This window comes from Varanus komodoensis, unplaced genomic scaffold (assembly GCF_004798865.1).
Source record: "Varanus komodoensis strain SLA01 unplaced genomic scaffold, ASM479886v1 scaffold51, whole genome shotgun sequence".
Lineage (NCBI taxonomy): Eukaryota > Metazoa > Chordata > Lepidosauria > Squamata > Varanidae > Varanus > Varanus komodoensis.
The window spans coordinates 1,399,411-1,427,309 of record NW_025336100.1 but is presented as its reverse complement, the minus strand read 5'-3'; the positions used below and the strand labels follow the sequence as shown (position 1 = coordinate 1,427,309).

The following is a 27,899-nucleotide window of genomic DNA, read 5'->3' as shown; positions in this document are numbered from 1 at the left end:
TTACCTGGAACTTACCTAGGACTACCCTTAAGTTGTAAACCATATGTTCACAGAGAGCCAGTGTGGCGTAGTGGTTAAGAGCATGGGACTGGGACTCAGACGATCTGGGTTCGAGTCCCCGCTCAGCCATGGAGCCAACTGGGTGACTTTGGGCCAGTCACAGACTCTCAGCCCAACCTACCTCACAGGTTGTTGTTGTGGGGATAAGATGGAGGAGGAGAATGATGTAAGCTGCCTTGAGCCCTTTGTCAGAAAAAGGCAGGATATAAATCGAAAAATAAATAAATAAATAAATAAAAAATAAAATGTGTATGTGTAAAATATGATCTCGCCACTTTTTAAACATAAAGCTTAGCACAAAATTACTTATGCCTATTTCCCTCAAATCTGGCAGTCATCATCCCCCACCCACAAAAGAGCTATTAACTGACCATTTAATTTAGTTCTCTTCCAAAATAAAAATAGTTACAGGCCTTTCCTGATTTCCCCATTATAGTCAATGCAGAAGATCATCCAAGGCTTAAGAAAATTAGCCCAGGTGAGCTTCTGTCTAGTATCTGAGCTGAAGTGCAAGGACATTTTTGGCAAATGGTTCTTTGAGGCTCCAACATGAACAAAATAAATATTTTTTTTCTGTTCACAGGTTTATCGAACAGTTTTGAATAAACTGGCTCCGACTAAAGACCAACTCAAACAACACAACACCAACAAAAACAGATAATGGTCTTACTACCTCTTCAGTTCAGATTCTTTAAATTATTGTGTTGAAATAATTGTTCAACATGTTCAAGAGCCCCTGTATATATTCCTGATTCCACCAAGCAAGATGAGGCTATATATCTACAAATGAAGGTTCTAAAACATTTGCCAGGTTTAATATTTTGAAAAATGATACATTTATGGGATTTTGCTGTTAGGTACTTTTTCATACTGAGTTCCCATTTTTCATCCTTTTAATATTAGATTTATCTACATTGCACTGAACATGGAAAAATAGCCTTCCCTAACTCCTTACAAGTGAATAAACAGAAAATGGAACACTTTTCATCAAACAAAATGGTTTTAAAATTCACGATAGGTAACATTTTTATTTCCTTCCAAGATTACTTGCTTCAACCATGATTTTCTTTTTCACTGGAATGCCACTCTCCTAGTCTAAATACTGCAGCTCTTGATATGCTACCTATTTTTCAAGAAGAAGGAAGTTTGACCACATATTCAGTACAATTTGTCTGTCTCTTGAAAACAGATCCCCAGCACAATAGTTCTGCACATATGCATGAGAATCTTACTAGGCTTTCTCTAAGGCTACGGGGTCTTAGAGTACCTCATATCTCTCTGCCTTGATAATTTTTGATTGTGTGGCAAATTCTAAACATGTCAATAAATGTTCAGAATTGGTTCATTCTTTGCTATCTCTCTTTATGAAACAATACCTGAATTTGCCTTCAAAAAAGCCAAGTTTCACATTCACCTCATTCAAATGCACCTAACATAGCACAACTTTTACACAAATGCTAGCCCCACTCCTGGCCTAAGATATGGCACCTAGACCCATGCTCAGGTAAAGAGCAAATTCAGCCTGCATCTGTATTCACATGGCCAATGTTTTATGCTCTGTCAAAAACAAAACCATCCTCTAAACTGTGTCTGAATGTACAGGCTGGGGCATAGATCTCCCACATTTTGATGGGGCACTATGTGGCCTGTAGTGGGTGTAGAGAGGTGAGGTAGGTCTCATTTGGTAGGTTAGGCTCTACCGTTTTCAGTACCCATCATGAGTTGGACCGGTGAACATCGAGGCTTTGTTGTTCAGGCATATTATGAGAACAGCCGTTCTGTGATAGCGATGCAGAGAGCTTCAGTCTTGGTTGAAATGCATCTGTAGCAGATTGGAAAATGATTTTGCTATGGATTTCTAACCTTTGGGCAACTGGATCCACAATGAAGAGAAAAACACTTGGCAGACCTAGGACCATTAGAATGCCAGAAAATGTGGAAGCAGTAAGAGCATCCATTCTGCAATTGCCAAGGCATTCTACTCATAAGCATGACATGGCATTGGGGCTAACAAGTCAGAGTTTGAGGAGGATTCTGCATGCCGATTTAAAACTGCATCTTACAAAATGATGTTGTCTCAAGTGAGTGAGATCATGCCAACTGCAGAGCCCTAAGTGCGGAAATTCTTGAACAGGTTTCCACTACAGCTGTTCTTCTGAGTAGCGAAGAGGCTCACTTCTGTATCAGTGGAGCCGTAAACAAGCAGAATTCTTGCTACTGGGCTAAACATAACCCTAGTGAACTCCATAAACGACCACTCCACTTTCCTCGCATAACTGATTTGCAGTTGCCAGCTTTGGTGTGATTGGTCCATACTTTTTTGAGGAAGGTGGTGCAACAGTAACTGGGACCTCCAAGTGGTACGTTGAAATGTTGGAGACCTTTCTGGGCCCCAAACTGGACGATATGGATGCAGAACATGTATGGTTTCAACAGAACGGAGCCACAGCTCACACAGCATGACAATTGCTTGGGGTGTTGAGGGAAAATATTCCCTGGGGGTTTGATCTCTTTAAGGGGAGACATGGGGTGGCCGGCACAATCACCAGATTTAAGTCCATGTGAATTTTTCCTTTGGGGATACCTAAAGGAAAATGTTTTCAAATATTGTCCTCAATCTCTTGAGGACTTGAAGGAAAGGATAAAACAGGAAATCGACACAATTCCACCTGAGATTACCCAGAGAATGATGGAGAACTTCCAGAAATGTCTTCAGCAATGTATTGCCAACAATGGCCACCATCTGTTTGATAAGATTTTTAAAACCCATTAAAACAAAACTGCTTTTATGTACTTTTCAAAAATATGTGCAAGTTTTTTCTAGATAGCTTTGTTCACTTTTTATACCCCTTCAAAATGTGGGAGATCTTTATGCCCCACCCTGTATGATTTAACAGAATTTTCATTTTAGGCAGAGTAGAGTAGAGTTAGAGTTTGGGGAACAAGGCAAGGAATTATAGGAATGAAATGGAAAGGCATAAAAAAAATGAAAATCAAGTAACATTTCCTATTCCTTGCACTCACTTTTCACTTAGATCTGTGGTGCCCTGCCCATGGCCACACATGAAGTTGTGGCTCAATTGAGTGCAGGGACTGGTAGGAGCTGATAAAGTGCTCTTGAAACTCTGAACGGAATGTCTCCGGCTTCTTCTACGTTCCAGTCCTCTCCATTCATTGCAGCCAAGACTGGCTCTTCTTCTGTCTTTGCGGCCACTAGGAAGAGGTTCACCATTGTCATCCCCATCCTCGTGTCTCAGTGTCATCTGCAAAGAGATGGAAGGGAAACCTGTGAACACAATAGCTAATGCTTTGCAGTTCCTGTACTAATCTTATGTGAGATCCATCTCATTGGCGCTATCTGTTCCTTCCACCCCAACAACTTGAAGGTTAAGCTACTTTAGGAACTTTGGAAGGCAGAAGAATATATCTTATTGTTTTACAGAACAGGATTTGCTACTATAGGCTATTTTAGTGGCATTAGCAAAGAACTCTGCACTTTAGCTATTTAGTGAAGAATCCTATAGTTCCTAGACAGTTTCTGACATCATAATTGGGCACTGGACTATAAAAAAGTATTCACCATTCAGCCAATTCCAACAAGCTACTTCTAAAAGCCTGAATGCTAACTTATTTGGTACATTTCTAATTCGCCCAATAACAAATGATCCCTTAGTGCAGGGGTGGGCAACTAATTTTCCTATGGAGCCACATGAGAAACTTTGACAGTTGTTAAGGGCCAGACCAATACACTTACAGCTCTGCTCAATATATATCCCTATAAAAACAGTAAATGAAACATTACAATGATGCAATGAAAATGTGGAGCACAGAACAACACTATTTAATGAATATTCACAAAAACATTAACATTAACATTACATGAAAAGCAATAAATTCAATTCAATTTTACTTATATAGTGCAAATTTACAACATATGTAATCTCCCAGTGCTTAACATAGTAAGCATCTATATTACGACAATATATATTTGCATTGACTTTTAATTTGCCAGTGACCTCATGTGGGCCAGTCAGGGTCAGCCATCGGGCCGGATGTGGCCCGCGGGCCGTACAATGCCCAGGTCTGCCTTAGTGGATTAAAATCAGTTAAAAACTAAAATGCCATATTAAAATTGAAAATAAAATATTTAAATGAATAATAAACAATGTTGTGTGAAAAAATAATCAGTACAGGGATTAATAGAGCAGCCATAATAACCTAGAAGTAGACCTCCAAAATGTCTGGGAAAAAGATCCACGTCAAAGATAAGATGCCCCAGCACATACATTCAAGGAGAGTTGTACCTTTAAATTCTGTGATCCCAAGACCATTCTTTCTTCTTCTTCCATTGTATTTATATTCCATCTTTTCTCTTCTTGCAAGGAACCCAAGGCAGTTTATTTAGTTTTCCTCCACACCACTTTCAGTGTGAGTGACTGGCCTGAAGTGAACTTCCTGACCAAGTTGAGACTAGAACCCAGATCTCTCAGGTCCCCAATCCAATCCTCTAACCACCATGTCACACCGACTTTAAAGTTAACACCAATACTCTGACAAAGCACTGGCAACGCATTGCTGAATCAGTCAGTCCCAGTTATTAACCGAGCAGCAATATTCTGAACTAACTTCAGTTTGGGAGTGCAGTAGTACCACATACAACACATTGTAGTAATCTAACTGGGAAGTTACCAAAGCAAAGGTAACTGCTTCCTGGCTATCTCTGTCCACAACTGTTATATCAGCCTAAGCTGATCACCCTCAGGCCAACAAGGCTCTCTGAGATTCAACTGACAGTGAGCAATCCAGGAACATCCCCAAGCAGTGAGCCTGATCTTTCATGGGAATTGCAACCCTTTTCCAGTGGAGGTTTGAACACAATTCAACCAGATATACAAGCTATCTGCTAATGATACCTCCATCTTGTATAGATAGCGTTTCAATTTGTTGGCCCATATCTAGGCCATTATCCTGCTCAGGCACCACTGCCTCACCTGGGTTGGGTGAATAGGAGACACAGAGCTGAGTGTTACTGACATATTGATGACATCTCAGTCCACATTTCCAGATAACCGCCTTCAGTGGTAGCATGTAGATGTTGAATAGCATGGGGGATAAAACTGAATAAATGCATATTCTGCATCCCAAATGCTGTACCCATTGGTTAATCAGGGGTCTCAAACTCGCGGCCCGCAGGCCAATTGTCGGGATGGGCGGGGCACGGGAGAGGGGCCCTGAGGCCTTCAAAGCACCGGCGGCGCCCAGGCCGGTCGTGGGATGAGCGGCCCACCACCACCGTGGTGGTGGAATACTTGATGCGGCCCAGCCTCACCCAGACTCTACTTCCAGCAGCCCCCAGGTAAGTTGACTTTGAGATCCCTGCTTTAAATGTTGGTCATCTTAAGTTGGTAAATGTGGTTTCTTCTATATTCAGCTGCTCCAAGAGCATAAGAACTGATGTAATGCAATTTCATAAGAATGCATGTGGATCATTTCTAAGCTGAACTTTTGTGAGTGCTAGAAATAACTTTTATTCACATTGGATGTGAAACTCAGTGTTAAAAAGTTTAACTGCAGAATAGCATACATCGAAAGAGCCAAATAAATATATTTTTAAACCCTTTGGTATTATTGTGTCTTAGCATGAGTTGCATTGTACTATTAACTACCCTATAGTACCATATGCCTGAATGTATGCAATATAACCAGATGTTCACTTTTAAAGTAAAAATAAATAAGCCAATATTACTCTTGATAAATTTCCCTTGCAACCTCAGCTTTGAAGTACATTCAGGCTGTGCAGTGCCTGGAACAGGACATGTTCCTTTACCTCATAAATGTTGAACTGTTCTACTAAGTCCAGATCTGCTCCTTTCTTGTTCAAGTGTCTCTGGGAAATAGTTTCAATCCCCAACTCTTCCAGACAGTCAACAATGTCATAGAAGGAATCCTGGTCTGGCAAGCTGGCCAATGTCTGAAAGGCAAAAAGGATTTCAATCCTTTTGTTCTGAAACAAATTAAATTTAGGTGAATAGGAAATTCTGGGATCAGGGAAGGAAGGAAAGTCCAAAGTAAGATTCAATACAGTGTGACACAGAAATTTACAAATCCTTTAATGCAAGTGTGAGCAACAATGGGAGACTGGGAGATGGGATTCTACTTACTGGGGCTGCTAAGATGCATGGCAAGGCCAGGAGAATGGAGTGGGGACTGCAGGAACTATATGATCATCTTGACCACTAAGTTTGGGGAAAAATCTGCACAACATGGAAACCATGCAGGGTTCTCTGCCATGTTGTGTGAACCTAGCCATTGTGTTTGTCTGACTGAAAATGCCCCGTTCAAGTCTATCACACTAAGTACTGCAATATTTAACTATTCCATATTTTGCATTTCAATTTCCAGTTTGCCTTGATTCATACTTCTCACTTTTCATGTTCCAGTTATATGGATTGCACGGCATCAAATTTTCTTTTCACCTCTGTGAGCATGTTGATCACTAAACTTCCTTTTAGCTTTGAACAGGTTGCATTATTAGTGATAATGCTGTCTAGAACTGGTCTTTACTCTTCCCCAGTCACTGACTGAGTACCTTCCAACCTGGGAGTCTCATCTTCCAGCACTATCTCTCATTTCATCTGGGTATGTTTCTTCATAAGTTTTCAAGGTAAGAAATATTCCGAAGTGGTTTACCATTGCCTTCATCTGCACACTGCTAATCAGAGTTAGCTTGAGCTTCACTGTGGTGTGTTGTCTGTGAAAGATCCTCCAGCAGTGTCACCAACTCCTGCTGCTGCTCTTGCATCTTAGTCTGGTGTCTCCACTTTGATCATTCAACCTTGATTGATGCTGCTAGGAGAGCAGTGCAGTGAGAGTCTGGCTTCTCTGACACTCTCCAACCCCCTCACCATATTAAGGCTTGCATACAAGAGGGGTAAATAAGGTCTCATATCTTCCTGCCTGAATATAGGTATTTAGTTCTGGAAATACATTCCTGTATTTAACGGTTCCATTTCATGTGGAAGACTGCTTCCTAAATATTTTCTTATGGTTGCTTCACTATTAGTTTTCTCTTAGGAATATGTTAATGTATTCAAGGTTGTTTCAGGGTTATTTGTTTCCCTTTCACAATGAAATAATTAGTAAATATTGGATACTTGAGAGAGCTAAACAGGAAAACAAAGTTGAGATATTTTTCCTTAACTTCTTTCAAAGCGGAAGAAACCATTCACACTCTGATCTGTTAAGTTCATTACAGTCAGTAACCTTTTTTCAAAAATAGAAATCAACAGTGTTCTTATGTTCTAGAAACTGTAATAGCTGACTCTGATTATGACTAGTTTTATCTCCATTATGCCTATATTAGACCACATGATTTATGTAATGAAGGCTGTGCCTCTTGCTTTATTTGCTTAACAAAATATAACATGGTATGACCAAAATCCTAGGCAATTACTTAGGATACAAGTTGTAGAATACAAGCTTTGTTTCATATAAACCAAGGGTCAGTAACTGGAGGCTACAGGATCATAACATCCCCCCCGCAAAGAAAAACCAAACAAACTACCAGCTGGCTCCTTCAGAGGCAAATACACAGTAAGAATGGTAACTGTAGGAAGCTAGGTTCCTCTCTTCTCTCTTTCAAAAAACAGAAAGTTGTTTGGCAAAACTCTTTATTTCTTATGTATATCCAGCAAGCTACAGCCAGCAAATAAAGTCTCTGAGCATGCACACAGCAGTTTGTGGAACCCAAACAAGAAACTATTTCTGAGAATCCTCTTTTTGAGTAAACCTCGGCCCCACCCCTCTGGAAGTGACTCTTGTGACATAGGCAAGACTTCTAGGTGTACACAGGCCCTCTAGCCGGCTAGCCCTTCTCCCCTAACTCTGTGTTATGGGATCAAGGATCAGACCAGGTTCCTCTGGCTCCTTTCCCATGTCTTCTCCTAGCACTTCTAGATCCTGTTGGATCCCAGAGTCTGCCTGAACACCTGGAGGGAGCAGTCTTGAGGTAAGCTCTTCCTCCTCTGTCATCTCTGTGCCTGCAAAGCTCGTTTCCCAGGCTTCACCATCCCACCACCTCACCATCAATTCCACCTTGACCCTTAAACATGCACCAAGAACAACAGACTCTTTTATTCTCAGAATGGGAATGGAATTTTCTGGTAGTCCACTTCTTAAAAGTACCCACTTGTAGGAATAATTGTGGACCAAGTCAATCTCCAGAAAATATCAGTTACCTTGGTCTTCAGTCTAATAGTCCTCAAAGTCTGAAAGTAGATGAAAGAACAAAAGGAACAGCTATCCTTGAATTAATAATAATCAACAAAGAAGACCTAGTGGACAAAGTAGCAACTACAGGGAGAAAGTGACCATGTGTGAGGAAGTAGAGGGGCTCATCCATTTTCCTGGGGCATTCAACGGAGCAACAGGGCATGGCTGGGAATCTGCTTAGGCAGAACGACTCATGGGACTCCAATGGCTGGGACATGTAGGTGGGTGTGCAGCTGTACATAATTGTTGGCCGATGAAGGAACAGCTGGGTTGGGTGGAGTGGTGTGTGGAAGGAAGATATAAATACGAAGCCAAGGAAGGGAGTGGGGCGGAGAGAGAAACAGAGAGAGATGGAGGAGAGGGACCGAGGAAGAAACGCACATGTAGATTGTGATGGGCTGGCTTTGCCACTGCTCGCAGACAGCTGGAGGGGAACAACGAGGGGAAACCCTGCGACCAAGACACACAGCTCCCTATCACTCTAGGGGTGACACTGCTTGTTGCCATAGATAGGGAAGGAGAAAGGGCTGGAGCAGGCAAGGGCTTTGGCACTTCGGGCAGCACAGCCATGAACGAAGTTGTTAAACAGCAGTAAAGAGGCCTGGTGAGTGAACTTGCTTCCTGGAGTGTTTTATAATGGCAGTAAGGGAACACGGTGTCTTTAGTGTGCCCCTCCCTCTTAATACAGTCGCACCATGCCGTACTTGAATTCTCAACTATAAAGGAAGCAAAAGCCAAAAGTAGCCAAAAATGTGCCCTGGATTTCAAGAAAGCAAACTTAAACTCAGAACAGTGATAAGCAAAGTCCCACAGCAAGACACTCTAAAGGGAAAAGGAGTCCAAGAAGAGTGGGAAACCTTAAAAACAGAATTTTGAAAGGCACAACTACAAACAATTCCAACAAGGTAAAAGTGGAGAAGGCAGCAGTGAAAGTCCATGTGACTTCACAAAAAGCTAAGAGATAATTTGAGAACAAAAAAGAACATGTAAAGGAAGTGGGAGGAAGGCCAGGCTAAAAAGGAAGAATATACACAGGCAGCACAGAATTGAAGGGACAGCATGAGGAAGGCTAAAGCTAGGAATGAACTGAGGCTAGAGAGGGTTGCTAAAATCAACAAGAAAGCCTTCTTCAGATATGTCTAATGTGAAAGACAGATGAAAGAGAAGGGAGATCAACTACTCAACATGGATGGCAAAATGATTACAGATGGCAAAGAAAAGGCAAAAGTGCTTAACTCTTACTTTTGGCTCAGTTTCCTCCCAAAAGATCTACAACCTTTTCTGACATAGGGTAAGTACAAGCAGAAGGAACAGGATGGAAGCTTAAGATTGATAGGAAAATGGCCAATGATAATCTAGTTGGGCTAAATGAATTCAAATCTCCATGGTCCCATGAACTCCACCCTAGAGTCATAAATTAGCTGGTGGAAGATCTCTCAGAGGCACTATTATCTTCAAGAAATCATCCAGGGCAGGGAAAGTGCCTGATGACTGGAGAAGGGCTAATGTTGTCCCCATCTTCAAGAAAGGAAAAGATGAAGCTGGGAACTACAGACCAATCTAGAAAAATTCTAGAGCACATTATAAGACAATTAGTCTGCAAATACCTTGAAGATGATACAGTGATTACTAAAAGCCAACAGGGATTTCTCAAGAATAAATCCTGCTAGACCATTCTAATTTCAGGTTTTGACTGGGTAACCTCCCTGATGAAATGAAGGAATGCTGTGGATATCTAGATTTTAGCAAAACTTTTGACACGGTGCCCCATGACATCCTGATTAGTAAACTAGCAAAAAGTGGGCTAGATAAAACAACTATTAGGTGAGTCCACAACTGGCTAAAAAACTGGACTCAGAGAGTGGTTATCAATGGCACCTTCTCAACCTAACAAGGGGGTGCCACAGGGTTCAGTCCTGGGCCCAGTGCACTTCGACATCTGTATTAATGATTTTTATGAGGAAGTGCAGGGAATGATAATCAGATTTGCAAATGACTCAAAACTGGGTGGAATAGCTAATACTCTGGGAGACAGAAATAAGATGGAAGGTGATCTTGATAGGTTGAAGCACTGAAGGAAAAAAATAGAATGAAATTCAGTATGGACAAATGTCAAGTTCTGCACGTAGGAAAAAGAAACCAAATGCATAATTACAAGACAGAGATATTTGGCTGAACGATATTGCAAATGAGAAGGATTTTGAATTGTGGTAGAACACATGCTGAATATTAGGCAACAACATGATGTGGCTGCAAAAACAGCAAATGCCCCTTTAAGCTGCATTAATCATTCAGCACTGGTTAGGGCTCATCTGGAGTATGGTGTTCATTTCTGGGCACTGCAATTTAAAAAAGATGCAGACAAACTGGGAAGGGTTCAGAGGAGGGCAAAAAGAATGATCTGGAAACAAACAGAAGAACTGGAAACAAAGCACTGTGAAGCAAGATTGAGAAAGCTGGGCATGTTCAGCCTTGAGATGAGAAGACTGAGGGGTGAAATGATAGCACTCTACAAGTACTTGAAAGGCTGTCATAAAGAAGAAGGACAAGATTTCTCTCCAACCATTCCTGAGTACAGGACGTGTAATAACAGACTTAATTTACATGAAGCTAGATTCTGGCCGGATAATAGGAAAAAATTACTGACCATTTGAGCAGTATGAGAATGGAACCAATTACATAGGGAGGTTGTGGGCTCTCCTGCACTAGAGGCATTCATGGAACTGGACAGTCATCTGAGTGTGATGGTGTAACTTCACTATGACTATCAATGACTATCAGTGGGGAATCATCAGGATGGCAGCTGGTGACAAGCAGATTCTCCCAGGGCTCAGTTCTGAGACTGATTCTGTTCAACCTTTTTATCAGTGACCAGAGGAGAGGATAACCAGTCTGCTGACTAAATTTGTGGGTGATATCAAAGTGAGGGCAGTAGCCACGACTGGGGAGCAGGTACTCCAGATCCAGAAGGATCTGGATAGACTGTGGAAGTGGGCAGCAGACAACAGGATTGTATTCAATGTGGGTAAGTGCAAGGTCTTGCACTTGGGACACTGGAATAGGTGTCACAGGTACAGGATGGGGGACAAGTGACTGGAGAGCAGCACTTGTGAAAGGGATCTTGGGGTATTTGTTGACAGCAGGCAGAACATGTGACATGGCAGTTAAGAAGGAAAATGCTACTCTTGGATTTATAGTCAGAAGTGTGGCTTCCAGGTGTAGGGAAGTATTGATACTGCTCTGCACGACTCTGGTCTGCCCACAACTGGAGTATTGTTTCCAGTTCTGGGCTCCACATTATAGGAGAGACATAGCCAGGTTAGATTTGGTTCAGTGCAGGGTCACAAGAATGGTAGCTTGGTTGGGAGGGATGACATATGGGGACAGATTGAAGGAACTGGATCTTTTCAGCCTGCAGAAGGGGAGACTCCAAGGGGATCTTTTAGTGATTCATAGGTATGTGTGGGGCTGTCATGTGGAGGAAGGCCGTGACCTGTTCTTCTCTGCAGTGGAGGACAGGACATGTTCCAATGGGATGAAGCTCAAGCAACCACGCTTCAGGCTGGATGTCAAGAAATACTTCCTGATGTTTAGGACCCCTAGGGTATGGAATAGGCTCCCAAGGGATTGCAGAGGCCTCATTAGAGGGCCAAACTCCATTTTGGAGAACCCCTTGGAGACCACATTTCCTTGCTGCTAGAGGTATAGCACAAAGAGGGAAGATAAAACAAAAAACCAAAACAAAAATACCAGTGTAGTGTAGTTTAAAGCTCTTGCTGCCACTAACTAAGACTTGCAAGAGGCAGTTCCATCTTTAAAATGGAAAAGAATTGTACAAAAGCCAGGAAACCATCAAGCCATCTGTGGTTGGAAAATGGGTACACAGTCTTTTGGAGAACCCCAAAGGGCCAGAGATTCTGAGTCTCTAATGTAAACTGACTCCCCACACTCTAAGCAGATAGAATAACAACTTTTTAGATTAGCTTTATATTAATTTGCACTGGTTTTAATATATTATGTTTTATCTGCTACTTGATTATTTATATATTATTTTATCTTATTTATTTATTATGATTTTAATACTATTTTATTTATGTTACTTATTGGTATTTTTATTGTAATGGTCACCCAGACAGCAAAATGTTAATGGGTGATCTTCAAGCAAATAAAATAAATAAATAAATAAATAAATGAAACAAACCTTATTTACTAAAGTCATTGCATAAACCAGAAGTTCTGTGTCAACTCCATCCCTTTCTTCCAGGATCTCCATGACATTGGACCATGCCTTCAGATCTAAAATAGTTCAGAGGTTAAGAACTATTAGCAATGTGGATCAGATGGTAATGTACAAGCAGGGTTTAATATTAGCAAGATGCAAAATAAGTAATTTACTGCAGATTGTTTATTTATTTATATATTTACATGCCGCTTATAACTGCCAAAGGCCTTCCTATGTGGCTTACAAGTAACAAAATAATTTAAGAAATGGTGCAATCCTATGCATGTTTAGAGAGGAGAATCTCCTACAACTCCTAGCATTCCTCAAACAGCATGAGTCTAATTATTTTAATTTTACAGAGTCTTGCAGAGTCTATGCATTTTTATCTGAAAGTAAACCTAGTACAGTATGGCTGATACTGAGTGTTGGCATGGCTGGAAACAACACCTATGGCTTGTCAAGGGGTTCATCTCTAAAAGCCTTCTGGCTGCTAAAGCTTCTACTTGCCATTGATGTTTACTCACTCACCTGCCTTCTTCCTTTGGCTCAAGAAGACAAGTGAGTGATGACTGGGAAGAATGAGTAAGGAGGACAAGTAACCACAGTTTTCTTGCTTGTAGTGGGGAGGAAGAAGCAGGAAGTTACAGCCCTTTCAATGATGAGTAAGGAGATGGCAGAGAGTGTGGAGCTGATGGGCCTACTAAAGAAAGGAAACCCACCAATTATGTTTTACCCAAAGGCACAACATAACCAGCACTGTTGCTGGTATCAATAGGAATTACTTCCACATATACTTATGTAGGACTGGTACCTTAGATCTGAGTGGAATTTTATTACATCTTCTATGAGGATGCTGCCCCAAAAAAGCATCATCTCCCAAAAGTAAGGTCATGTCTAACTTTTTCTACAGCAATATGGGTAAAGTTTATCTGTCTGTACCACAAACAGCCAATGATATGAGGTGGGAACATTCGCAATGATGCAGCTACAACATATGTTGAACACTCCTATGTGTTACAGGACTGAGTAGAAGAAGCCATCAGAGGGATGCTGCTTTTAGCAGCACCCCATAGCAACTCTAATATGTAGCTAGCAATGTATGAGGAAACTGGGTTTTGGGTAGGGATCCGTTGGATTTCTTCAACTCAGCTCACTGGACTCTGGCCCACTTTCTTTCCACTCCAAAACTACCACTTGCTGAGCATTTGCTGGGGCATTCAGCAGGAAGTGAGTTTAAGTGGAGTTCTGCTTCTACACAAATGACTTATGGGTTCTGCATACTTTGTGCAAATAAACTGCTAGCCAAGTTCATGGTCTTGATCTGAGCCTGAGTCACCTCCTGGCCAAGGCTGAAAATGGAAAAGGTCTGGTGAGTACAAGAGAGCTGGATTCTAGTCTGATCTTCATACCCCTATATGTAGCTTAGTTTTCATTCATCAGATCCATCTGTATATTTTACAACTTCCACCATACTCTTTTTCCTATACTTGCATAGGATTGTTTCTTAGATCACTGGAAGTTTATTCTGCAGTGAAAAGTCAAACCACTACTTTGTATCCAGCAAAGATTGCACAACCTTACTTAAATGACAGTATCTGTGCAAGTCCAAATCACTGTTTTTTATTTTCAAGTATTTTCTACCACCTATGGTGGTACATGACATTTTAAAGCAAGCATTGAAAACAACAAGAAACCCTTCAACAAGAAAACCCACTAAAGCAAGTAAAAGGAGAAATTAAAGGTATCTTGACACCTTTACTAAAATCAAAGAGACAACTGATTGTATCAAATGACTAATGATAATTTCAAGGGGTATTTATTCTGGAGTTTGGGTGCAACACAGGAGGAAGTGGGCCTCTGTGAGTGATGGCATCCTCAAAACAGCTTGTCTTGCAGATTTTATTAAGTGGACAGGTTTATAGTGAGACAGGTGGCTCTAAAGATGGCCTAGCCCTAAGCCATTTGGGACTTCCAAAGTTAAAACCAACAACTTGACTTTCACCTGAAAAACATTTGGGAACCAACACAAATCTTTCAGTACTGGAATAGTATGTCCTTGATAAAAGGCACTGGTTAGCAGCCTAGGAGCTTATGTTTTGCATTAATTTAACCTTCCAGACACTCTACATCCTGTAGAGTATGCTATAACAGCCATATATGATATGACAAGGTATGGCTAACTTCTGCCAAATCAGTCCAACTCAGGAAAGGTCACAGATGGTACAACTGAATACAATTGTTCAAGTGCACTCTTTGCCATCTCTGTGACCAGAAGGATCCAGGGATAACCCAAGCTAGAAAATAGAACTTTCTGTGATAATGTGATCTTGCTCAATCCAAAATCCCAAGTAAGGCTTTCCCCTAACCAACAACCATAGAGCTGGAAGTCATCAGTATACTGGATGCACCTGAATTGAAACCTCTGGATTACTTCTTCCAGCAGCTGTAGATATTAACTGCAGATACAGGTGGAGTAATGGCTTCAGGTTTTACCTTGTGCTGCTGGGAGCAACAAAGGCAAACAGACTTGACCCTTTTTTCCCAAAGGCAGGAAGCAGTCCTAGGGGCAACTCTAGCAGCTCTGGATAAAAACTGAAACCATTGCAGCATCTGCTACAGCCTTATTTGATCATCTTCCTCCCCCATTCCATTTCAAGATTGTAATTTTGCAGAAATCATGGCTTTCACATCAAGTCAAGATTCCTGCCCATTACTCATAGGATAAGGGAGGAAAAATCAGAATAAAGTTGATCAAGAACATCACAGGTGGTATGAGGCAATCTCACATCTCTCTAAGCTTTATAGGACTGTTGTGAGTAAAATGTATACTTTGGAGAAACAACAGTATAGAAATAAAATACAGTATTGGAGACAATTGCCATTCAAATGATGCTCTATTTTAATGAAATAAAAGCAGAACGTATGTGTATTTTGATCATGTGGGTTATGTGTTTAAGAACAGAAAACAGTTTAAAATAATTACACTGTTCCTGAAAACTGCCCACTGCTACATTACATGCTGAAGGCAGTCTCTGTAGGCATGTCTCTCCTATTTCAGCTCACTGCATTTTTCTGAACTGGGGACAGGGGTAGGGAACAGTGGATGGATTTCAGTGTGCCTTTTCTTCCAGCCCTTGAACAGAATTGCTGTGAAGAAGTTTTCCAAACTATCACTATGAATTACAAATGCATCTCTCCTCCACCATGCACTTGAGAAACCCAGAATGAACAATCACAATGCAAAACTTTGGCAGAATCCCCATCCAATCAGCCTTTTGAGGAGCATATAATAGTAAGGGAATGGCAATATGGTAGGTGACAATGCACCTACCACATAAACCTTTTGCAGCCTAGAATGTGCCCAATTACTCCCTCTTTTAAAACACATTTTCTATTGTGAATTGGTACTTCTCTCCCCCAACCTTTCAGGGTGGTTCATGCTGCTTGTGGGCCAGACAGTTGCGATGCAGGACAATACTTAATTGGCCAGCTCATTTGACTTGATGTTGAACCACTGGGCTCATAAAGTCGCACTGCTCTCCTTCTGATCATCCCTGTTCCAGTGTCTCCCACCTGAACCAGAAACATTGGATTTTCACCAGCCACTTGGCGTACATTGAAGCTTGTGAATCTTGGCATTTCAGCTCACCATTCTGGCCCAGCCTGTTCTTCCAGTTCATCTTCAGAGTCTGAAACCTTCATCTTGGACTGCTGCATTTTTAGAGAAGCAGGACCAGTCCCTACATTTTCTTACTGCCAGTTGAAAATTGCTGTGAAATAGGTTTTTCTTGGTGCTGAAAACTGAAGGTTCAAAGGTGCTGTTTCGTGTGCTGGGGATCAGACTACATGTCTGGTCAATTACTTGTCCTTTGCCAGGACTGTCATTTTGTGGTGATGCCCAGGGCAGCATCTCAAATTATGAAATGTGCACATAGTCCCAAAAGACTGCCTGCTCTGCAACATCATACCAAGATTGCTGGGTGCAACAGACCCTTCTAAAGGGGCAGCTGCTTTTGTCATAGACAGAGGGAAAGGCAGGATGCCTGGCAGTGCCTCCTGCAATCTTGGATTTCCCCTTTGCTCTAAAGGGAATCTGCCAAATACAACAGTGTGCAAGGGTGGCCTCTGGCTTCTCCCATAGCCGGTCAGCAGCCACAGCTGTGGTTTAGTGGCATGGGTGTGTGTGAAGCATGTTTATGAGGCTCGGTGCTGGGAGGCAAGGAATTAGGCAAAGCAGAGTTGGTGATGTGGACCCAGCAGGGCCTGCTGACGCTATACTAGTTGCGCACATGCCAACAATCATGGCCCATATGATGTGAACACTGCATTTATTTATGAAGTAGATTTTATTTTTGCCCTGCCTGTCTGACAAAGGAAAATGATACTCAAAGTAGCTTACAGCCAGAAATAAAACTTGATTAATAATAAAATATATGCACTAAAACACAGTTATAAACACAACAATAACAAAATAAAAACACCCTCTATATCAACAGACCTGTTTATACACCAGAAGTCTGCTTGGATTTTTTAAGCTTTCAACCTGTGAGCAAAAGTACAGCAAATAAGGAGTAAACTTGGGAAGCCTTGTATGAGTATAGACAGGCTTGCAGGAAGCCTGGTCCCAAATTGTCATGACCAGGGTTTTGGGACCAGGGCGTTAGAGGTACTGCAGGGGCTGGTAGGACTCCTACAAGGAAGGGAAGATGGAAGAAGGAGGTGGGGGATCCCAAAGAAAGAGATCTGTGGGAAGGAGCTGAGATGCATGTACACCAATGCTAGGAGCATGGGTAATAAGCAGGAAGAGCTTGAAGCTCTCCTGGGAATAGGAGGTTATGACCTAGTGGGGATTATGGACACTTGATGGGATGAAAGTCAAGACTGGAATATAAACATAGAGGGGTTTCACCTGTTTAGAAAAGACAGGAAGGGAAAGAGGGGAGGGGACATAGCTCTATATGTCAGGGAAGGGATAGGATGCAATGAGATAAAATGTGGCACAGATGGGGATCTGGTAGAGGTGGTCTGGGTTTTGACAGGGGAGAGACCTGACTGTGGGGGGTATGTTAACACCCTCCAGGTTAACTGGAGATCCTGGATGATGCCCTAATAGACCAGAATCAAAGGATATATTGGGGGAGGGACACAGTAATTATGGGAGACTCACTCAGCAGCAACAGACAGGTCACATTGCTTCCTAGATGCTATAGTGGGAGGGTTTTTCACGCAGAAGGTCCAGGAGGTGATGAGAGGAGGAAATACCCTTGACTTGGTTTTGACCAACAGGGAGGAGCTTAGGTGAAGATTAGGGGAGCTCTGGATGCGAGTGATCACTCCATGCTTTGCTCTGAGATCAGGGGAATGGGGATGAGTCAAGTACTAGAAGCTGGGACTCCACGAGGGCCAACTTTGGTCAATTGAAGCCCAGATTGGGAAAAGTCTCCTGGGTGAGGGTACTGGAAGGCAAGGGAGTTCAGGAGAGGTGGATGACACTCAAAAGGGAGATCTTGGAGGTGCAAGCCTTGACAATACCGCTAGTTATTAAGGCAGGGAGGCAAAGGAGAGTGCCACCATGGATGCAAAAAGAGGTTATAAGAGGGATTAGATGTAAGAGGAACCTCCATAGGAAATGGGCATTGGGGCAAGTAGACAAAAGGGTATACTGGGAGGAGAAGGCCTGCTGCAGATGGATTTTTCGCAAGGCTAGGGCTGATTATGAGCTGAGACTTGCAAAGAATATCAGGAGCAACAAAAAGGGCTTCTATCAACATGTAAATAGCAAGATGAAGGGGAGACAGGCGATGGGACCACTTAATAAGGAAGAAGTGGATTCAGTGACTGATGTGAGGGAATAGGCAGGAGTGCCAAATGAATATTTTGCCTTTGTGTTCTTGCCAAAGCAGGATGGGGGAAATCTATGTGGGGGACTGGATGTGGCCGAGGATATGGGGCAGAGATTAGAGTCACCCCCCTTGAAGTCAAGGGGCTCCTCAGGGCACTGGATGATACAATAGCACTGGGCTCTGACAAGTTACACCTAAGGGTACTTTGGCAATTGGCGGGGGTATTCTCGCACTCATTGGCCTCCATTTTTGAGGCCTAATGGAAAACAGGTGAAGTTCCAGAGGACTGGAGGTGGCATCAGTGGTTCCAATTTCAAAAAGTGTAGTAGAGGGGACATGGGGAATTACAGACCAGTTAGCAGACAATATTAAAATGGGAGCAGTGGCCAGAACTGAGGAGCAGGTACTCCAGATCCAGAAGGACCTGGATAGACTATGGCAGTGGGCCGTGGACAACATGATGGTTTTCAATGGGGATAAGAGCAAGGTCTTGCACTTGGGGCACAGGAATGGGTGTCGTTAAGTACAGGCTAGGGGACAAGTGGCTGAAGAGCAGCACTTGTGAAAGGGATCTCGGGGTACTGATCAACTGCAGGCTAATCATGAGTCAGCAGCGTGATGCGACAGTCAAGAGGGCAAGCACCACCCTTTGTTGCATAGCCAGAAGCGTGGATTTTAGACTGAGAGATGTATTACTGCCACTGTATACAACTCTGGTGAGCCCACAACTGGTGTACTGTGTTCTTGTCTGGGCTCCACATTATTGGAAAGATATACCCAGGTTAAAATTGGTGCAGCGCAGGGCCACAAGAATGTTGGCTGGGTTGTGGGGAAAGCTGTATGAGGCAAGACTAAGGGAACTGGGTGTTTTCAGCGTGGAGAAGAGGAGACTCCGAGGGGATCTGTTGGTGACATATAGGTACGTGAGGGGGTGTCACATGGAGGTGGGCAGGACGTGTTCCAATGAAGCAAAGCTCAGGACCCTAAGTTCAATTTGTATGCCAGGAAGTACTTCCTGATGGTTAGAATCCCTAGGGTATGGTGAGGGTGCTTAAGGATAGGCTGGACATGCACATGGTATGCATGTCATGAGTGGAACTGGCTGGAGCTGGGGTCGGACTAGATGGCCTGGGAGGCCCCTTCTGACTTGCTCTCTTTCTATGTCAGAAATGTTAACACAAAAAATATTTCACTCCTGTAATTTTCAATCTTCTCTGCATTAATAAGGATTATTGTTGTAATGTTATCCAGATTTTTAAAGAGCTTTTTGTCTTTATTGTTCTTTCTTTCAAAATCATTCTTGTGATATCCTAGCTCTTAAAGAGCCTCCTGTTCTAGATTGTAAGTCTTGCTAAACATTTCAGTAAATCAAAGTGTCTGAACCAATGGCATCAAAAGCACTAAAATGAAAATGGCAGGTATGACAATAAGAAATGCACTGCTTCCCTCTTCTGGATGGCCTGCCTTCCTCTATTTCAAACAAATGATGCCACTCTCCCCCCACCCCCTAAATGAATAGCATATATTGCTTAGTGCCTCTTGGGTTTAGGGGCAGCCTGCATCTGCCATGGCTGGAGAGGCAGTAGTGGTGGTCCTTTCCTTCATGCGTCTGGTAGGGTCTGTGGCAGGAGGCGGTTTCTTGGCCCCCTGTTGGGAGAGGCAAGGTAAGGGTATACTAGAAATGGCCGTCCAAGGCCAGGGGGCAGTCAGCGCACAAGGTACTGGCCATGTGGTCAGAAGAGAAAGCAGCTAGAAAGCAGTGCAAAGGGAGAAATGGGGAATTATTCCTTCTCCCCTTTGCAGAAGAGGAAGAAGGTACAAGTTTTATTTATTTTAGCACATAGAGAGTGTAAAGAAGAATGAAAGGAGAAACATGAGCTAGACCAATAGAGGTTCTGATGGTGATGCCACTTTGTGTGAGGTTGAAAAGAAACTGGGGGACTAGGCAGGAGCCCCTTCCCATTATCTGGACTTCCAGAAGGGGCAGGGCAGGACTCCCATCCACTCCGTGATGCTGCGCTCTGGAAGTTTCTCTCCGATCAAGACCTTGTGCGCTGTGGCAAAGCCCATATGTGTGATTGCATAATGACCATGAAGAAGAACTGGGGTTGGTACCAGGATGTACAGGTTTTATTGCTCCTTTTTGAAGGGATGAAATCTCCTCTAGCAGAGGTTTAGGGCAGGGGTCTTCTGCTTCACAGTACCAAGAGGTGGAAGGCTTTCAAACTTGATGCAGTAGCTGTGAGGAATAATGGAGAGAAACCCAGAATTTGAGGTGGTCTCAGCCCAGGCATGGGAAAAGTGCTGGAGGCATGGTTTGAAGAAGGGTGAGGCTGAAATGGGAGTCACAGGTGTCTTCTTGACTCATCTGGGGGTTGGCAGCCCTGGCAAGGGCAGATGTGGAGGTCAGTCAGTCTGCTTTGAGTAGCTGACCTTTGCTGTGGAACCATAATGGTTCTAGATTGATATGGATAAGCAGGCCGTTGCCACTTACAAAGTGTGAAGTGTCTGGGAGGTAGGGGTTGGCTGGGACCCATCCGTCCGGCTGTGGTTCGCCCTTTCTGTACTGAATCTATCCAGTCATCTGTCCACTAGTATGGGAGCCTAGGTGTGGATGGGTTGGCGGTAGTTTACTGCCACAATTTTGAAATGCAGTTTTGAAATTCACTGTAGATTTGAAATAATGCCTTGAGCGCCATTGTAGAGAGTGGAAAGGCAGAGGGAGAGAAATGTGAGTGGTGGGGAAGTAGGAATAGGGAGAGAAAGAAAAGGAATCTTTAAAAAAGAATTCACAGGAAAATGGAGAGTGAACAGGGACTGAAAAAGAGATTGTGAAGAAGCAGCAATGCCAGAGAAGGACGCAGGAAAAAGGGTAAGGTAGGCTAGTCAGAAGAACTCCCCCCTCTTTCCCCACGCACCCCTAATGGCCATCAAAGAAGAACTGAGGACCAGGTGGGAGTTCCTCCTCGCATGCTGGGCATGCCCAGTGCTCCTGCCAAATAATGGCAATAATTAATCAGCTTTTGAATCTTCCCAAAGAAGCCCTACATATGTGCAAGGAGCCTATATGTGTGATGCACAAGACCATGAAGAACCCCCTGAATTAAAATGTGTACCAAGCCCAAACACTAAATTATGAAGGACTTGCACATTAACAAAATATTCTTGACAATGAATGGCATCATTTTGAATGATGTGATATTAGAAGGAGAATAATGTTAAAAGGCAGATCCTCCAAAAGATTTTTTTGTTGAAATATTGTAGGATATGGGAACAAAATGGGAAAACTATCTTTTTATTCAATGTTTTGACATTTCATGGTAGATTAGGGTGTAGGGGATTTACAGTAATAACTAGATTCTCTCACCCCTTTGGGGCTCAGTGACATTCATATCCATCTTTCTGGTCCATAGAAATGGATTAGAAAGGGCAAGAAGAATCCTGCTACAAATATGGTATTACTGGGAGAAATCTGATTTCTACTTTTGCTGGCAGGAAATGGACTATTCCTCAGAACAAATGTATTTGCACCAACAGTGAGCTTGATCAGAAGGTCACTATCTTGTCTGAGTGCCCTTAGCCCCAGAAAAGTCCCTCGAACCAACCCTCCTTCAGATTTCAAGGACTCTGGTTCTGAAGCAAGCATCATGCCAAAGTTTCCTCCATGACAAAGGCTTCCAAAGCACAGTGGCTTACAAGGAGAAGGGCTCCACCTGTCTGTGAAAACTCTAGGAAGTCCATGTCCTATTTAAGGCTCACTCTGAGTCTGTCAGTCACTGGAGCAACAGACAAGTTGAGCTTGTCTGCTTTCTTGTCAATTCTTTATGGTGCTATCTTTACTTTTTCTAACAGTATCTGATCTTGGATTTGTTTGACCTTGTTACTGGACTCTCCCTTTGGCTTAACAACAACTGTATACCTGCCATAACAGGCAAAATCTTTTAAATATTTGAGATTACTTCCCATTATTTCCTTAAATAGGAAAGCCTGTATAACTCTGTTTCCCTTTGAAAGTTTGCTGGGAGGAGTGTTTTACCTCTCCCTGAACCCATAGAGGGTCAGAACAAAAGAGAAAAGTTGCTTCCCCATGGCAAATAGAGGGAATGAGTTCCTTCCTGAGAAAATGGAAATTCATCTTTAAATCAAATTTGTGTGGAAATCAGACAATGTATAGTCAGTCCTCCACATTCTGCGGACTCCCGTGAAAGTGGAAAAATCACAATTATGTCTAGGCCCCTTCCCTGCCCAAACTCACCAGTGCCTCCTCTTTGCAACAAAGAAATGCTGGGAAGATTTCCCTTGCCAGATGGGTAGAGCAGAAAGGCATGCTTTGGAGGCCTCCCATTTCACTTCCTTTCTCTCTATGGTGATGACAAATTATCACAGTGATCTTGGTTGATAGGCTGTATGGCAGTTTGTTTGTAAGTATGGGTTGTTCTTTACTTGGATGTTCATAACTTGGGGACTGCCTGTATTATTTATTTCAGTAGGGGCTCATACAGAATGTTCTGTCAGACTGTGCCCACTGACCATTGTAATCTAATTTCCCCATAACTTAAAGAGTTTATCACAAGCAAATTACTACTCACCATAATTACTTGTATGACACTATCTCCCACCTACCCACCCTGACACACATTATCTGCCAGAGAAGGATAGCTTTGGAATAAGTTCTCATAAAATAGAGATCTGTTTTTAAGTGTATTAATTTCTAATCTTTCAGGTATATCAATATAATTTTTTCAAGTGTATTACTATTTGGAAATAGCATTTTATTATTTATTTAACTAATACATTTACATTTTTTTCTGCTCAGGAAACTCCTAAAATGTCTAGCTAATGACTACTACAATGAATGCAAAATAAAAACAGTAATACATGAACCTACTTCAACAATACAATAAAAACACATTGAAGCAGTAGAGCTGATAAAAACAAGCAGTGAAAGACACAAAGGAAAACAATTCCATGTTTAACCCTAGGTGAGTCTTCTTGGGGAAGGGCATTTGCCATGCAGAATGCCACGACTGAAAAGGCCTTCGCTGCAGTTATTGTCCTTGGGAGATATGCAGTAAACCCTCACTATTCTCTAGATTCCTTCTAATGAACACTGTTACTTCCACTCCACCCCCATCCCCACCCCCAGTTTCTAATTTCCACTCTGCTATAGAAGAGAATGCTTTGGGGCTACATTTTGCTCTCATGTCTCATACTGCCCATCTGTCCCCACATGCAACTGTCAAGAACTGCTGTAGGGTGGAGTATGCTTTTGCTGTGATTTATTAAGAACACAGCAAAAGCAACAAGGTGGTATTTGGCATAAGATTCAACAGCCAGAGAATCAGGGGTGGCCCCATTTTGGTGCCCCAGGCAGAGCAGGAAATGATGTTCTCTCTTTGCAAATCAAAATGCATAGCACCTACTTGTAAGGCCAACCAAACTATTTTGGCACATGAGGCCAATTATTCCACAGGTGGCTCTATCCTTCAGTCACAAGAAAAATACAATTATAACACATGAAATAACTAACAACTGGCTGCCTTTCCACAACATCTGAAATCAGTTGCCAGAGTCATTCTCACTACTCTGCCTAATGGGAGGGCTGACCTACTGAGAATTTCTGCTTTTATTTTTTTTAAGTATATTATTTTTGAAGTATACAAGTAAGTTACTTTAAAAAGATATATTACTTTTTATTGCTTTGTATATGTGGGAAAGATCTGACATTTCAGAAGCCTGAGGATTGCTATTTAAGAATCAAATTATGTACTATGTTAAATTTATGATCACATTTAATGCCTGGGCTTTGTTGAAATTCAGTAGCAGTGGTGGGATGGAAGATCAGGATTGGAACCAACGTAAATGAGGAGGGAAGCCTTGACGAACACTTCTTGCCACACACACACACACACACACACACACACACACACACACACACTGTTGAAACTGCAGCTCCTATCTATCAGTTTCTCTTCAACCGCAAACAGCAACTGGGGGAAGGGATTGTTCATAAGTAATGCAATGCAAGGGGGAAGGATGAACTCCCTGGCCATGGTCCTACTTCTGAACTCTACAGCATGGCTGCTTCCAATCCAATCCAATCCAAATCACATAATTGATATTTTTGGGACACAGAATTTAGGTTGTGTGGGTGCAGAATTTAAACTCTTAGCATACACTACACATCCCTGACTTAAAGGCAACTTCCTTATTCTCAATTCAGTGGAGACAGAATAAAAAGCCTACCCCAGTCGTGTGACTGAGCCACTAATGGAATCAATTCCCCTCTTGCAGACACTGGAAAAATCTAGAATAGTCTAGAAATCCAGAATAAGCAAAAAGTATTTTGTTTTTCATAGCACAAAGATCATTTACTAGGATGGATATACAAGCTATTATCACAATATGATACAGAAACAGAATGAGTTCAAATATGTAAGTTGGATGCAGAATTTTAGAGAAGAAATATCCTTCCATCAATGGAGAGCTTTATGGACGAAGAATACAAAATTTATAGCTAGCAAAGCATTAAGAGAGAATTGGTGAAAAATGTTCTTTCCTTTCTATATTAACCCCAAAGATATTCAAAACATGAATAAGGATTATAATGGAAAGTGCCAGAAATGCAAAGAAGTGGAAGGAACTTTTTATAATATGCAGTGTACATGCAATATGGTTAAAAGTCTTTGGAAAGAAATATACTGGTTGACTGCAGGTTAAATGTGAGTCAGCAGTTTAATGCGGTGGTCAAGAGGGTGAACGCCACCCTTGGTTGCATAGCCAGAAGCGTGGCTTCTAGATTGAGAGAGGTATTACTACCACTGTAGACGACTCTGGTGTGCCCACAACTGAAGTATTGTGTTCAGTTCTGGGCTCCTCATTACAGGAAGAATATAGCCAGGTCAGAGTCAGAGGACAACAAAAATGATCCAGGATTTGGAAACACTGCCCTATGAGGATTGACTGAGAGAACTGGGCATGTTCAGCCTTGAGAAGAGAAGACTGAGGGGGGACATGATATGCCTCTATAAGTACCTCAAAGGCTCTCACAAATAGGAAGGTCAAGATCTCTTCTTGCTGATGCCAGAGTGTAGGACATGGAATAATCAAGTCAAGTTGCGACAACCCAGATTCAGGTTGGACATCAGGAAAAATTTCCTCACTGTCAGGGCAATATGACAGTGGAACCGGCTTCCTAGAGAGGTGGTGGGCTCTCTCACACTAGAGACATTCAGAAAGCAGCTGAACAGCCATCTGAGTGGAACAGTGTAACTTGGTGTCCTGCAACAGCAGGGGGTTGGAACTGGTGCCCTTTCCAACTCTACTAATCTATGATTCTATGATTTTAAGCTTCTAACAATGTTTTGCCAGAGGCTTGATGGTTCAGTCCATAAAGTGTGAGCAACCACAGAAATGGTCATTGTCCTAGTAGGATGCCTATCATACCTTGTATGACTGTGGCATCTGCAGCAGGGTCCCAGATATGATGCTAAGAAGAGCATCTTTAAGATGCAACTGGACAGCCATCTGAGATTAACTGTTTAACCTGGAGTCCTGCACTGAGCAGGGGGTTGGACTGGTGGCCTTCTGGTCCCTTCCAGCTCTACTGTTCTATAACTGTATGAACACATGGAACAAGGTTTTCCTTATGCACCTACCCTCTAAGCCATTTAGGGCTTCATTGTTTAAAATGAAAACCTTAAATTTAGTGCAAAAACTCATTGATAGCCAAGGCAAAATCAACCAAAAGAGATGTTATATGTTCTCAACAATGCAGTGGCACAATACTGCACCGTATGAAAGTTTCAAATAATTTTCAATGGTAGTCCCACACGTTCATGCTATCCTAGTCTTCTCTGAAGCACACTAAGTTACTAAAAACTGTGACAAACTCAGGAAATGTACCAGCTGGATTACCTTACCACTGACACCACTTCAGCTTTTTAAAGGATTTCCATACCAAAAAGCTATGAACCTTGGCTTTTACAGCAAAGATGGGGAATATGTGGCCTTCCAGATTTTATTGGACTGCAACTCCTATCAAAGCTAATGGTAAGGGATGATGGGAAGTACAGTCCAATATCTAGAGGGTTCAGCAAAGGTGGATGTTTGTCACAGGCCAGAGAGTCAGCTGGAGGGGAGGCAGGCGACTGGTGCGGTGCCTTTTCTTCTTAGGGAGAGTATTGGTCCCTGTCAGTCATTTTTTGGCCAGGGTGGCAGCCATTTTCCTGGTCTCTTCCCAGCCCTCATGTTTTCCCTAGCCAGAGGAACCAAAGGCCCCTCAGCATCCAACTTAGAAGAATCGGTTACATGAAGGACACACTGCCACAGGGCAAATTTGAGGTTATCTGCCTGCTGCTGGCATGTTTGTTTAAAAGCCTGGCAGTGTCGGCAGGTCTCAACCACATTCCACTTGCCTAGGCAGAGAAGACATTGGGAATGGCCGTCTGCAGGCAAGTGTGCAGCACATGAGGCACAGCTGCAAAAAGTACGGTCAGAGGCCATGCCAGAAACAAAGTGTGGAAGAAAAATTTCTTACCTTCCTTGGGGAAAATGGGAGAGAGAAATTTCCAACCAAGAAAGGGTTCAGTTAGGATTTTATTCTAAGGTGTATGTGTGTGTGTGTGTGTAAATAAAATGGGGAAGAAAAAATATTTTCTTTCTTTTTTTTTTGTAGGAAGCAAAGAAGCCAAAGAAAAAACACAAGGAAAAAACATAAGAAAGTAAGAAGCAAAGTAACAAAATATATACTTGCAGGGCAATTTACAGTCTAGGTGTTGTGGTTGGATGTGTTGTTGAAAAGGAGGGACTGGGAAGAAGCCCTACCCTTCTTATCCTGGGACCCAAAGGGGGCAGGCTTCCACCCACTCTGTGACACTAACCTATAGAATTTTCTTCAAATCTAGGCCTTGCACTGGCATGGCAAAGCCCACATGTGTGATACACAGAGACCATGACAAAGTATTTTCCTTCTGATTGGCTACATGGCATTACCACAAATCCAATTAAATGTAAAGGTGGGAAGCACTGCCTGTGTTCTAGCTTCATATGGCAGTTGTTTCCAGTTGGTTAGGTACAGTTGAGATGAAACATGGAATACTCATTTTCCATTTGATAACCATAACCAAAAAGTGGCACTGATGCTTCAATTTATGACTGCTGACAATAGGCTCCAAAAAGCACTGGGGGAAACTGAGCAAAAGGAATGTCAGAAAACCCCACAAGCCTGTTTTCCCAGTAAAACTACTTCAGGGAAAGCAACTTGCAGTGATTGGGTGCTCTTCCCTCTCCTCCTTTAAAACATTTAATGACTAACAACAGTGGCAAAGCAGCAGCAGATCTGTGATCCCTGTCAGGGTTATCCTTTTCTTTCAGGTACACCTAAAGGAATGATAGTTTAGGCACCCTACAAAGAATGGAACACAGTAGAAATAGCCCTGCTGTTGTCACTATAGGCATCCTCCTGTGCCTAAAAGAGCATTTATAATGTTGTGCTGCCCTCT

General features: G+C 42.4%; 1 protein-coding gene across 14 annotated transcripts in view; it reads right to left on the bottom strand.

Annotated features, from left to right (window-relative positions):
- FHOD3 (formin homology 2 domain containing 3) overlaps positions 1 to 27,899 on the bottom strand; it is a 553,244-nt gene that overhangs the window by 181,479 nt on the left and 343,866 nt on the right. For all 14 annotated transcript variants that reach the window (XM_044447289.1, XM_044447292.1, XM_044447291.1 and 11 more), the window contains 3 exons: positions 12,533 to 12,627; positions 5,888 to 6,031; positions 3,085 to 3,323 (listed from right to left, as the gene is read on the bottom strand). In XM_044447289.1, the coding sequence (XP_044303224.1) occupies positions 3,085 to 3,323; positions 5,888 to 6,031; positions 12,533 to 12,627 (478 nt within the window). The remainder of the gene's footprint in view (positions 1 to 3,084; positions 3,324 to 5,887; positions 6,032 to 12,532; positions 12,628 to 27,899) is intronic.